This window comes from Pocillopora verrucosa, chromosome 6 (assembly GCF_036669915.1).
Source record: "Pocillopora verrucosa isolate sample1 chromosome 6, ASM3666991v2, whole genome shotgun sequence".
NCBI lineage: Eukaryota > Metazoa > Cnidaria > Anthozoa > Scleractinia > Pocilloporidae > Pocillopora > Pocillopora verrucosa.
Window position 1 is genome coordinate 5086243 of NC_089317.1, and position 14722 is coordinate 5100964.

Sequence of the window (14722 nt, forward strand, 5' to 3'; positions counted from 1 at the left end):
AATTTGCGCCGAGCTGTACAACTGCGGCCAAACGATCAGCGGTGTTTACACAATCGACCCTGATGGTGAAGGTGCCTTCAATGTGTATTGTGACCAAACCACAGACAGAGGAGGGTGGACAGTGTTTCAGAGAAGACTGGATGGTTGCATGGATTTTAACCTGGGTTGGGCAGACTACAAAAATGGCTTCGGTGATTTCCTTAATGGAGAGTTTTGGCTCGGACTAGAGAAGATCCATCGCCTGACGCAAAACGAGACAGAAAACAGGCTTCGAGTAGATCTGGGAGTAACTAGACGCAAAACTGTCTACGCTGAATATTTGTGGTTTGGAGTCGGAGACAAGAAAAGACAAGTATCGGCTGAAACTCGGAAACAAATCAGGTGAGTCAATCTGCTTTCTCTCGGTAATCATTATCTAGAACAGCACGAAGGCGAGGATTAGAAAAGCATCAAATGTGTAATGTAGGTGACGGTTGTATTAAAAATTAATATTTACAGTAATCTGTGCGTGCTTCTCCTAAGAACTGATTTCTATCACACTTGCAATTTGTATCCGGGTAAACCTTATCTATGGAAGCCGAGGGCTGAGGGAGATTTCACAGAGTCCTGCGTGGTTTGACAATTCATGATATGATGCGAGAACAGAGTTCATTAATTGTTTTATTACAGGCTATTTTTTATAAAAATCTGCAAGATAGTGTAAAAAATCCTTTTATGAAAAGGAGGCTGGACTCCAAACTCCGGAAAAAAATTTATATTGAGCTTGTTAAATTAACCACGACATTTAGCTTGAATAAATTATCTGAAACGTTTTACATTTCAAAACAAAGGGGTAACGAACTTAAGTGATAGAAAGTTAAGCTTGAACTTGAATTCCGAAAAGCAACAAAAAAAGATACGTGAAAGAATCCACGTCAGTTTCAAAGTTAAGGTTAGAATTCTTTGATGCGATTGGCTAATTTGTGAAAAGCACGCGCTATGCGTGAACACAAAATGGAGTACCAAGGGGGAGATGGAGAGAAAAAAAATTTGATCTGAAATTTAAAACGTAAGGGAATTTCACTTCTCTCTGAGTTTGAAAAAGTTTGAGAACGCTATATGCTTAAGGAGCTTGGAAACCAGGCAAACTTTGAACTCGAGTTGATAAATGCAAAATATGCTGCAGATATTGGGTTATCCTATTGTTTCCTTACTCGGAACTGATTAGATCAAGTGACCACCACAAACCGTATAATATTAAGCCAAGCTTTAATAATTATTCGATCTAAAAGAAATACATTTATAATTCGCAATTAGAACAAACGCAAATCAAGTCTTTATCTTGTAACTGAATTAAAAACTTCAATATAAACTTACTTCTGTGGCGGGTCGTTACAACAGTCTCACTTTACGGGTTAGCAGATTCTCCAGGTAAGCGGATTTAGAGACAGAAAAACGATAACAAAATAACTTCTTTCTCACTTCGATTCTGCTGAAAAACTGACTTAAACATAATAATCTAACGCTTTTAAATCAATCTATTGATTAATGTCAATCACGATTCTTGTCATCGAATAAATCTGTCAACACGAGGCAACGCCTATTTATTAAACGAAACACCTATTACTTCACACGATTTTGTATATGGACTGAATTCTCTCGGCCAATCAGAGTTTCCAATGTAAGTCAAATTTACAATAAAGAGTATTGTCATCATTATCATCATCATCATCATAATTATCATTATACTTTATCACTATAATTGTTATAATTATTGGTGTTTTATCATTTCTATTAGAATGTGCGACTGTCAAAGATTCTCTTAGTGATCATAACGGCTCCCCGTTTGGTACACGGGACAAAGTTTACAAGCATTGTACCCATAAGTTTTTTGGAGGCTGGTGGTACATCAACAATACTGACTGTGCTGTTTCGTCAAATCTCAATGGTGCTCATCATTGTAAAAAGAGAAAAGGAACATGAACGAGACCTTGGGCGAGCGAAAGATTCACTGGGGTATGTTATCTGACACTGACGCAAGTCAAACCAGTCCACTAACATCGGAAATGAAAATAAAACCTGTGGATTTACTTTTTAAGTGTTAAAACACTTTATTGAACACATGTAATCGTTCAATTGGCGTCTAGTCGGTTTCTTGATTAATAAAATACGTTATTTCAGCCAAACTTGTCATTGAAGAATTTACTTTAGTATTTGTTTCTCTCCCGTCTCGATTAGCTTCGCTATTTTGTGGGTAGGGGTTGTTAGATTTGTATTTTAATTGCTAAAAAGAATAATTTTTTTTATATTTTTGTTTTGCTTTGTTATATGACTGTTAGGGTTGCGAAATTGATGAGACTATTAAACCATCTGTTACATAACGATGTGTGGCCCAAAATATTTCCGAAATATTTTGGGCCACTTTAAAGTTTAAAGTTCTTTCTTCAAACCAACCGATTTCCTCGATTCCTTACTGCGCACAAAGATTGGGGGCGAACTTTCGACGAGGCATAACCTCCAGTTGCTCCTAAAGATTTCCTAAAATAATGACACCATCGAAAAGGGCTTCTCCTACTAGATGGAAAGCCGCGTGTCATAAGGCTGACTTTATCAGTTTAAAAGCATAGAATAAGCGAAAGACAGCTTTAGAAATTGGGAAAAAACAACAGCGGGTTTGCAGAAGCCCTGTTACGCAGCATTTCGGGTAAACAAAGCTCTTCTGGGCAATTGGGTGACCGTCGGACTGGGAAACGTTTACAATCGATCTCAAGCCCAATCCCATGTAAGTTTTTGTGTGACCTCTCTCTCCCGGTGAGATCACAGGCAGACCACACTATGAGTTTGTGGTTAATAACTGCAGATGTGAGGCGAGCGAAATCCATGAGGGTTATGAATAAAGCTCTGAAAATTACATATCTAAATTACACCTCGGTCTGAATATCCCAATAAAGTTAGATAAAATATTTATCAACTCGTTTGTGGTATTTTTTCACCTTCATGGGCCGTTTTATTTGAAGAGTCTTTTTATTACGAAATTACTTCCGCCAAATGTAATTTTGGAAGAATTTACAGAAATGACGGATGATGTCATTTCTGTGATAATTAAGTTTCAAATCTTTAACAACTTTTCCCACCTCTAAAGTTCACCTTCACACAAAGCAAATACTCTTCTCTTCACGAGATTTTGCATATAGCAAAAACTTTCATTTAAAAAGAATAATAAACAACGTGGCGCCTGACTTTCATTGAAAAGTACGGTATTTTATTTGTTTTAAGCGCCCTGTGCGCTTATCAATTTTTTGGACCTTGAGAGCCGGGACGCTTATCCGATGTGGGCGCTTACTGCCCTTATTCGAGGCTAGGCGCCTCTTAAACTTTCACCACTTTTAGCAAGGAGTTAATTTATTTTGCAACTAAATGATACATGATAACAAAAGATGACGATGTACCATATGGGAGTGAATTTATAGTTTGTGAGCCATTAAAGAAATTTTAATACTCCCCTGATGCATTTCAGTTTCCGCTTATTCGAAGCACTGGGCGCTCATTAACTCTCTCCAGGCGTTTATTCGGGGTAGCTGCTTACAAATGATACCATTCTTGCGAAAAGCAAAATCATGATTTAGTAAAAAGTCTAAATAAAAAAGCGTTTAATAGAAAATAAAAGAAGGCCGAAGAAAGCAGAAGACTACACAGATGGTGCGACATGGACGCAAACCGAAATCAGACGCGACTTCAGCCAATGAGAGATGCGATGGCACCTGAGAAACCTCCTATCAATCAATCAATCAATCAATCAATCAATCAATCAATTAATCAATCGTTTCCTTGGAGGAATTAAAAAAACAATGGTTAAGCTTTAATCATCTCACCCTTCTGAAATTGTACTTACCAACATTTAATTTTATTATCTTTAATATTTGATCCAAGAACTGATCTACCCTAGGTGATAAAAACAGAGGGAAAGAAGGAAGAACCGAGAAATTTTTTTCTCAAATGAAATTTCTACATTTTTTACAGTATCGTCGCTACTAAACCTTATCTAAAGCTGGAACTAAAGGTCTTTCCTCAGAAATTTGAAAAAAGGCGAAAATTTAAATTAATCTCACCTTCTGAAAAGCCTTTTACTCGTGAGTTTAAATTTTAACAGGGAGAGTTTTTATCTTGTCCGAACTCTTGATCCAACCGCTCTTTGTGTTTAGATTTAGTTAAATCATTTCTAAAGCCGAGTTCCCTACACGTTTTTTTGTCAACCTCTTTGAAAAATATTGGTTTGATGATTCGTATAGTTGAGTACAACATAAGTGCGTTGAAGATGCGTTGGCGATCGATGTACGAAGGCTTATAGCTCATATTTGTGATTACATCGGAAGCCATGCAAAGGTCTTGTCCACCAGATAATACCAAAATGTTTTGAAAAAGTACTACAAGCTGACTTAAAAGTTTGCTAGAACGTTCACCGATCATCTGCCATTAGTGGACAATCTTCGCTCTTTGCTGATTTCTGAGACGATTGTTCCAGCTTTGTGCTTTTTTCAGATCCTCTTTTTGTTCTGCCATGAGCTTCTCCAGAAAAGCATACTCCACCTCCATTGTCTGATAACTCCAACTTAAGTCCTCCAGCCGCTGGACAATATCGACGTACCAGTGGTTCTTTAGAGAGCTGTCACGGCGCGAGTTCAGGGTTGGAAACTCCGATGGAGGGAGAACCATTTTGTCGTTGTTTACAAATTGATGTGTTGAATTTACGCCATCGGTGGCCATGGTTTCCTATGAAGTAAGAATTTCATAATAAGGCGACTTTTGCGAAGATTCTTATTTGTCAATTTATGGTTTCTGTCAGTCAACTGACCAGCAAGATATTCAATCAGTCTGTAAGGTAGTCAGTTACTCTGTCAGTTAGTCAATCAGTCAGTCATTCTACACGCGTTTCCCATGCACGCGTCATAGCAGTGTTTATTACGCATAAGGATTTTACTTCACTGTAACTGCAGCTTGCATCTGTAATGAAAGCATTCGCAAATAACATATTGAATATCACTTCGTTATCCTGCAAAATTTTGGTAAAAGTTTCATGTGCATCAATATGATCCACTCAAAGAGCGAATTAATATTGATTCTTGAAGCTTTTGTGAAGCGTTTCGTAATTCATGGCCATAACTTTTAACAAGAACTTGCCAACACGAAAACGTGTATTTATGTTGATTTGTTTGAGCCGATAACACACATAATCAAAGGATAATTGCCGCTAATTTAATTTGCCTTCTAATTTTGGCGCTTTGGATCGTTTTCAGCCGAATACTGATTTCGAAACTTTGTTCTCCCATGATCTGGCTTAAAATGTCTACACTCGTTTGCAAAAACGTCGACACCTAAATAGCGTGATCCATAAACAATCAGACACATGGGCTTCATGAGAAATACTCGCACAGTTACATAACAATTAAGCAGTTCTTTTTACATTATTCATGAAAATCTTTGTTTACAATAATTCTTTTCTTTACCACTTGCAACCACTTGTGGTTCTTTAACCAAAGAGTTTTGGGGCAAAATCAGTACAGGGTTATCGAGAAATAATTATCAAGCCTTTCTTAATTTGCATTTTAATGTACCAGTCAGCGGTATTCCCGCCCAAAACAATATTGAATTTGAACTAATCTGTCGAGGTAGATCCTCTTCGGGTATCAATGTTGTCATCGATATTTCTAGTTTACTTTAGGCTTCTCATTTAAGAACAATTATTATTTTTAACATATCCCGTAAAGTATAAAAATTTTCCCTTTCATTTTTCACCGACTTCTCTTCTACATGTTTGAGAGCAAATTTTCCAACATTAGAGAAATCTCATTCCACTTTTTTTTTTCTAGTAATTCAAGTGCACCTTATTGTCATTCTTTTCAACAAGTATGTTCCTGCAGCGAAGACGTCGAGACGAATTTGTCGAAATTAACATAAATATTCAAAATGAAAAAAATAAAAATAAAACTTGGCGAATCGGGAAGTTTTGGTTGAGTTTTTTGATTTAGTGGCAGTTTGATTTGGCACATGCTTTGGTTTTTCTTTTTGCAACCAAACAATAATGAACAAATATTCCTTAGCATAAACAATTTGGACGTTTCTGGGATAATGGCTTGAGTAAAACTACCTCCAACCAAAAATTTTGTACAAACTGGCTGATGCAACAATAGTTCTGTTGTAAATTAGCTCGAAGATTTTTATTCTAATTTTCCTTAAGCCTTTTGGTTAAGGAAAATATACTAGCTTTCTTTTCTCTGTTTTTTTAGCTCAAGCGAAGTTTCACGGGAAAATCAAAATAGCTACGGTTCAAATTATCATGTTCCCTACCTTACTTGGACTTGTTTCGCGGCTCCTGTTCGCAGAAAAATAAATCTAAAAGGCAACAAAAACTAAAACATCAAATTAAGTTCGTAATATCTTCAAAAAATTAGCACAAATAGGGATCTGTTCCAAGAAGATGCTGCGCGTTTAAATGACTGTCATGAACAACTACTGTTATATTCAACCTACCATCACTGCTGAGACATATTTAACCTGTTTTTCAGGAACAGATTTTAACGGCAATCCCACTGATCTAACTCAAGGAGTTTTAGACTTTGGTGTGACATACTGCGAGCGAGACATGTTCAGTGAGGGAAAACTTGATCGAGATTGCATTTAGCAATCAACAAAGGACCCGTTGAAACAGAATTTTAGGACTCAACCTCCTTTAGGTATATCATGATACCCGCGAGAATCGACAAAATTTATAGTTTCGAAAATTTGCTTTGCATATTTGGAATTCAAGGGCCTTGGATATTTAAAAGTTGCAAAATCAAGTGTATATTATCATGACAGGTATATAATTTTTACTGCTAAGATTGGGATTTATTCTAATCTTTGAGTTTGGCTTACTATTTTGACTGCTCTTGTGGCCAAATTGTTCCAAATCATCTGCTGTGTTTATTCTAGCCTTTTCTTCACGTTAGGACATTTTTTTTCGGGCAGAGCTCACGTAAAGGGACGTTTTTCTTCGAAACATGCATCGATATAAAGACAAACATTATGTCTAGACATAATGTTTTTATGTCGGGGCATGTTTCTATGATAACCCGTTGGGAGGTTTGTACCAGGTACGAACAGTAACCAATCAGTATTAAGGGCGGAGTTTGCTTGTACCAGGTACGAACAGTAACCAATCGGTAGTAAGGGCGGAGTTTGCTATGTTAAAACCAGGAGAAATTCCTTGATTCGCCCTTCTATCCCTCGCCATTCGAACGTCAAGTGCTCAAGAAATCTTTTCCCTCTCTTCGATAACACAGTCCAAAGTTTCAGGCAAGTTGAAAATTTCTGTATTCTCTATCTTGCTATTATTTTGTTGGTGTCCAATTTAATTGAATATTTCAAACCTCGCATTTAACATATCCTGTGCATGGCACCAACACGTCTACTTATCCTCGGTCACTCCTTTATCCATCGTTTGTTTCGTTTTCTTGTTGCTCATTTCGGTCGCGATTTCCTGGAGAATTTTAACTTGGGCGACGACCTTATTTTCAAATGGCATGGGATAGGGGGAAGGACAGTAGCAAAAACTAGGCAACGTGACCTCGGAGTCGTAAGATCATTTGCTCCCGATATTGTCATTTTGCAGCTTGGCACGAACGACCTAACGGCGTTATCTGCCGTAGAAACGGGGTCCGCTATAGAGGATCTCGTTCGTTTGTTATACGATTCTTACAGCGTTAACAGAATTTGTGTTTGCCAAACCATTTATCGCGAGAACGCGCCTCTGTTTAATAACAAAGCAAACACTTTATCCAAATACCTTAGAGTGGTTTTGGAACCTATTCCATATGCTTGTTACTGGAAACACAGGGGTTTTTGGAACAGCAAATCTCGTTTCCTTCACCGTGATGGTGTCCACCTTAATAATTTAGGTCATTTTAAACTCTACTGCAGTTTGAGGGGAGCCATTTTAGGATGCTGGAGAGCTTTATCGGAAGCTTCGTGATCTGCCAGTTATTGTGTAAGCTTCTACTGCAGGACAATGCATTTTTTAAATGTTTTATCGGCGGTTTCTTACCCCGCATTTTATTTGAGAAGCAGCGTATTTCTTTCGATGTTTATTGCCAGTTCACATTTTTTGTTTTGAACCAGGCCTATGTCATATATGTTTTTGCCTTGCCTCTTATGTTATTTTTGGGAAGTTTTTCCTCTTGGCAGGCTTGTTTTTGTTGGTCCAGTGGACCACATATGTTATTTACGATCTTGGTATCGTTTTGGCCTTGGTATTTCTTTTACGCTGTGCTTTCACTTTACCATTTGAGTGTACAACCCTTTCTGACCATCCCCTAATTTAGGGGAAAGTGTCCAATGCACTCGGTACTGTGATAAAGCGTTAGCTTATTGTTCTGTATTGTGCAGTTTCAGCACACTTGTTTGTTGAACTTGGCGTTTTTTGTGGCTACCTGCTCTCTCACTTTTTTGATTTGCTATGATCTTTTTACTTCACGTATGTACAACATCCATACTTGTAATGGTTTACAACTGATACCTTTGCTGTATTTCCATATCTTATATTCGCGTCTTAAGCGTGGCCCCTCTCAGGCTATCGGTTTTTCACCAGACAACAATAGACAATAGAGTTGTCAGCACTGTCTGTAGCTATGTGCTTTATTAATTTTTGCCATAACACGGTAGATTTCGAGATTTTTTCTTATTGTCTTATGCTCCCATTTTTGTACATTCCCTTTGTAAGTTATGCCTCCTAGAAAACGTTCTGCCGTTGTGAATGACCGTCCTAAACGGGCCAAACGAACAAAGAAAACCAGCCCATCCGAGATAAGTGAAGTAACACCTCCACTTCCAGCTATGAGTTCCACAGCTAGCCATTCCCAGAATGTCAAGAACAGCTCCTTGGATGTCGGCGCTCTATCAAGCACCATTTCTGCCGCCGTTTCCGAAGCCCTTCAGGCTGCATTTCCTGGGGATAACATAGCTGCCATTTTAATAATTTAGGTCATTTTAAACTCTACCGCAGTTTGAGGGGAGGTGTTCCTGCTAAAGCGGGTTTGGGTGAACCACAACCCCAGCAGATTTTTACTAGTATTGCGGTGGGTCTTCCCGCCCGGGTTAGTGCTAAACTTAAAGCCAAAATATGGGCAAACGAATATGTAGACTTTGGGGCATTGCTTTTTTCCTCCCCTCAAAATGAAGGCAAATATTCGTTATCTATGATGCCTTCTGCTGGGCTGCAACGCTCGCCACAGTTCACGCTCGAGCCCTCACAATCCAACAAAAGGATTACTTCGATACATCAATGGGCTTCGGCATTTAATATTTTTGTCTCAGTCTATGCGGAGCGCTTCTCTAGCGAAACTCCAAGTTTAATGAAATATTGCGAAGTTGTACGAGATTTGGCTTATAAATCAGGCGATTGGTTTGGGTATGACGAACAATTTCGCTATATCAGACAATCGAACCCAGCACTTTACCCATGGGACCAAATACACTGGGAATTATGGCTAAGAGCTGCCAACAGTTTTCGTAGGCCACAGTCGTTCACAAACAAATTTCAGACTCAAACTCGTCAACGCTTTCGATCTCCCCCTTTTCCAAAGGGAACTTGCTGGGTCTTTCAAGCCGGGAAGCATTGCTCTGGCTGCCAATATGACCACTCCTGCTTTAAATGTGGAGCAAAACACCCAGGCAGTCAATGTGTCATTCAAGCAATCACACCCCATTTCGGAGGTAAGCTTAAAGGAGGCCCGACTCAAGCACTGGGTTCTACACAGTCCCCCGGTTACCCCGGTGAAAGTGGATCGTCTTAAATTTTTTCTGCACGGCTATGACTCTGCGTTAGCTTCTTATCTTATTGACGGTTTTCGTTTTGGTTTTCGAGTTCATTTTGTTGGTGAACGGCTGTCTTACGAATCTCCTAATCTTAAAAGCGCTATAGATCAACCTGATTTAGTTAAAGCCAAGTTAAGTAGGGAATGCGCGGCTGGTCGAGTCGCGCCTCCATGCGACCGGAGCCTAAAATTATTCCTGCAAACTTCAAAACTGAATCCAGACCTACTGTTTTCTCGGGGGCGAGAGGAACGCCAATATATTCGCACAAAGAAACAAAATTCGACAAGTCGCGTGTGCATTGGTCTTTGGTCGGCGCAATGAAGAGAAAATCGTCTAAAATGTGCAAAACGGACTGAGCTCCGAGATGGTGGATAGAAATCCACTCAAGTGCCGTCGATACAGCTTCAAATATAGCACAGCTCGAACTCAATCCCATCGGCAAAGTCCTATCTAAATAATACAAGTTTTCCCACTTCAAACCTAACAGGGAATAATCAGCAGGGTGAATAGGAATTATGCGAAATGCAGACTTAACATCTGTTTTGGCCATGAAACAACCCCGCCCTAATCGCTTAATCGACTTGGATGCATCACCGACAGACGCATATTTCACTGTGGAGTAAATGTCAGGAATGAAGTCGTTGACCGAAGCACCCTCGGGGTAATATAAGTGGTGAATGAGACGACATTCGGACGGATCTTTTTTTGGGTACAATGCCTAAAGGGGATGTACGAAAATTAGGAAAGGGCGGGGTTGTAAAAGGACCAACAATTCTCCCAGCCGCGCATTCCCTACTTAACTTGGCTTTAACTAAATCAGGTTGATCTATAGCGCTTTTAAGATTAGGAGATTCGTAATGAACTCGAAAACCAAAACGAAAACCGTCAATAAGATAAGAAGCTAACGCAGAGTCATAGCCGTGCAGAAAAAATTTAAGACGATCCACTTTTACCGGGGTAACTCCTACCTTTCGGCTATTTCTTATGTACACAAATTAAAGGGCTTACGTGACCCCACCAAATCTTTCTTAATTCAGAAGTTGTTGACGGCATTAAGTCGGCAACGAGCTGCAGACGTTCGTCTTCCCGTGACGAAGCCTGTGTTACATCAACTTGTTCGGTCTCTGGATTTCACCAACTCTTGGGCATGGTAACGTTCTCTTTTTGGGACAATACTTTTAGTCGCTTTCTATGGTCTATTTCGCATTGGCGAACTTGTCGTCAAGAGCACGCATTTGGGCTCATCAGTTGTTCAATATCACAGCTTGACCTTTTTGACTTGTAACGGCCTGCCCCATATTGCGAAAATTAGCATTTCCGAATACAAACACAACCCTTCCAAAAGGCCATTTCACATTTTGCTTGCTCGAGAAGACGTTCCTTCTCTCTGCCCAGTTACTGCTCTCTTGCAGTATACTAGGCTTCGCGGCGATCGGTCGGGTCCACTTTTCTGTAACGCTGATTTTTCGCCTGTGTCTTTACATCAATTCAACACAGAACTTCAGAGGTGTTTAACGTACTGTGGTCTCGATCTTAGCCGCTATAAAAGCCATACTTTTCGCATTGGTGGCGCTTGTCATGCTGCCGACAATGGTTTTTCTGATGCCCAAATTCGTGCGCTTGGCCGCTGGAAATCGGATGCATTTAAAGTTTATTTACGTTCCGAAATTCTTACTACTAATTGATAGACCATTACAGTCTTGGGCGCCACTTCGTTCAGTCAAGGGCTGCGAAGTTGTTGTCATGCCGGTTTTTCGAGTGGCTGCTTTTTTGCAGGCTTTCTGCCGTTACATTAAATGTTTTAGTGTTTTTTGCCCACTTCTTCTTTATAACTTCAGGTCATTCATGTTACTTATCTCGATGAGTTGAATGCTTTCCAGGGGGTTCAGACAAGTGGCTGCCGTTTTTGGATTGCATTCTCTCTTTGATTTTAGTCACATGGGACTGTTCAGACATGGGCTGCAGTCTTCATGGATTTTTGTGTAGAGTTGCTTTCCCTCCATTACGTGAGCCTTGCATTTTTATTCTTTCTTTCATTTGTATTTGTCGTGTCTGTTCGTTTTTGTGGGGCTTCAGCCACAGTTTGTGGCTTGTGGCGTTTTTTGTCGCCCCACGTTGACATTATCGGTTGATAAGTTCAGATATTCCGCTCTTTGTTATCACTTAGTTATAATTGATTTAATTAAAACTGCCACAGTTTGTGGCCAAATTGTTCCAAATCATCTGTTGTGTTTATTCTAGCATTTTCTTCACGTTGGGACATCTTTTTCGGGCAGAGCTCACGTAAAGGGACGTTTTTCTTCGAAACATGCATCGATATAAAATATATTAAAGTTCACACGGCAACCATGTGGACAATCAAACATGGTTTGATGCTACTCTGGTTTGCAGATTTAATGAATGTAACCCAAGAAGTTACAATTCATAGACCCAACGTTTCGACACTCCTGTCTAGTGCCTTCATCAGGGGTGATCCTAACGCTGCAACAAGAGGTCCTCTTACATGATCACTAATTAGCTGCCTTTTTTCTGACGAGGTGTAAATAGGCGTCAGGAAGCAAGCCGCCATCGTCACGATTTTAAGGAGCGTGGGCGGAGTTGACATGCCAAGCCTCCAAACAAAGGCTCTGGTAGTCACAGTATGAAATTATAAATTTACGAATCCGTAAAGATGCCGTCAAGTAAGTGTAAGATCCTCTATACGCGTCTTATAGAACTTCTTTACACTCTCGTAAAGAATGTCTTAACGCTTTGAAAACGATAGTACGTAAAGATCACGGAGAGACTAAAAACGTTATCTTTACGTGCCTTGTAAAATTCGTATAAAGAATATTTACTATATTTTACAGCGACTGTAAAGCGATCAGAAGGCGATCTTTACGCGTTATTAAACTATCGTAAATGGACAATATTTACATGCCCATTTGCCATTTTGCAGTCGCCTGAATTTTTTGGCAACATTCCCTTTTGCTAATCAGACTATAACAAATGTGAGCTAGTGACAACATCAACGTAATGCGCTATCCTAGTGCGTATTTCCAAAAGTCGTATCGAGAACGTTTGCGACATTTTACGCTTCTGTAAAACGATGCCGCACATGCCTTTCAAGGACTGACCCATATATAACAACACGTGTTTTATACATTGCAATTTATTTTATTGTCATAACTCTTTAACTTGATTTTGTAATATTCACAGTAACGTAGCTAAAGGTTTATATGCACGGGATAAGAACTGAAAAATACAAATATCATAAATATAAATACTTTTACATAGATATACAAAATGTCTCATTGTTTTCGCACAGTTTATAGGCACATGGACCTTTGAGTTACCTTTCTTTGATTCCGTTTTGATTGGTTTTCTTTCAAACAATCATCCATTAGCACAGTATAACTGTCGCTCACGCTGATGTGGTCGGAAATCCTTGACATTTTGAAAGGAAAAGAGTCCACAGATCACTTCACACGCCAAAAGTAAAGCCAGGAGTAAAGGTCGGAAATTCTTGACAATTTGACTTCCGCTCAGGTTGTCGAAACGTCAGTCACCAGAACCGACAACAGTCCTTCTCAGGACTACACTCACCCGGACGATCAAACTACACTATTACATGTTAACCTCGGGTTCAAACCATTTACTGTACTAAATCACCTGTTATACTCTCCCGCCGATCTGCGGCAGCCTCGTTTCTACGTATTTTCGTCCCCAGGGACTCTTCATCAAACGTCCCGAGGACTAAAACCATTGACAGTCGGATGTTAAAGTTCGACAATCTTATTATTACAAACATTAGAGCATCACGCTTCCACACGTCATTGCAAGGTCCATTTGCTGGAAAAAAAAACATTATTGTCTCATCACGACAACTTCCTGATCATGAGTTTGAACGCGCGTTAAAAAAAGGGTAGTTTAAACATATTTATGCGAACAGAAAGTTTAGAACCGGTGTAAAAGACAGAATACAGATGCGGAGAAAGAATTAAAGCACGTAAAGATTGATTATGCGAAGGAAAAGTTAAGGGTCGTTGAGGATTCGTAAAGAGAATTAATGGCGCGTAAAGATTGATTGTGTGGAAAGAATGCTAAAGAATTTTAAAGGTTCGTAAAGAACAGTGAGTAAAGATGCGTAAAGAATATTAAAGACGAGTAAAGAGTTAAAAGCGAAACTGGTCAAAATACCTCGATAATTCTACTGAAGATGGATGAGCCATAATTATTTCACTTCTTTGAGTATTTCTCCAAATTGAAAGTGGTTAATTATATCCATCTTGATCCTTATCCTTTACGAACATTTAATATCCTTTACGCAATCTTTACGCTTCCTTTGCAATTACGCATCTTTACGAAACGCGGAACTTGTCCGTAAAGAAGAGGCTTTATATTTACGTTTCTTTACGTAGGCCGAGTTAAAAATGCGTAAATTTGCGATTTCATACTGTGGGTAACGCCAATTAGTGGTGATAATTGTAGAATTATCCCAGTCAATTGTATGGTTAGTTGGGCATGTGTGCTCCGATAAAGCTGAATTTTCCTTTTTGTAAAAGAAAACCGCTTGTTGATGCTCTTTCAAACGTGTACCAAACTAACGTTTGGGCTGTTTGATGTACTCGTTGTCACAGTCATTGCTGGGAATGGAATAAATGGCGTCGGTTCGTTGTTCTTTCGTGATAGGTTCCTTAAGTTTGGCGAAAATATGCCCTAAAGTCTGAAAAGGTTTTTGAGCAACTTTAACTTCAACTCCGCCCACGCTTCTTTAAATCGTGTCGAAGGCGGCTTGCTTCCTGACGACTGTTTACACCTCGTCAGAAAAAAAAGGCAGCTAATTTGAGATCATATAAAAGGACCTCTTGTTGCAGCGTTTAGTTCACCCCTGGTGAACGCACCAGACAGGAGT

General features: G+C 39.4%; 1 protein-coding gene and 1 pseudogene across 1 annotated transcript; one reads left to right on the top strand and one right to left on the bottom strand.

Moving 5' to 3' along the window:
• Nucleotides 1-4442: 4442 nt before the first annotated feature.
• On the bottom strand, nucleotides 4443-6621 carry LOC136281645 (uncharacterized; annotated as a pseudogene).
• Nucleotides 6622-8736: 2115 nt separating this feature from the next.
• On the top strand, nucleotides 8737-9806 carry LOC131786064 (uncharacterized). The gene is made up of 2 exons (XM_066168318.1): nucleotides 8737-8975; nucleotides 9017-9806. The coding sequence occupies exons 1-2, from the start codon at nucleotides 8737-8739 to the stop codon at nucleotides 9804-9806; spliced, it is 1029 nt and encodes a 342-aa protein (XP_066024415.1).
• Nucleotides 9807-14722: the final 4916 nt, after the last annotated feature.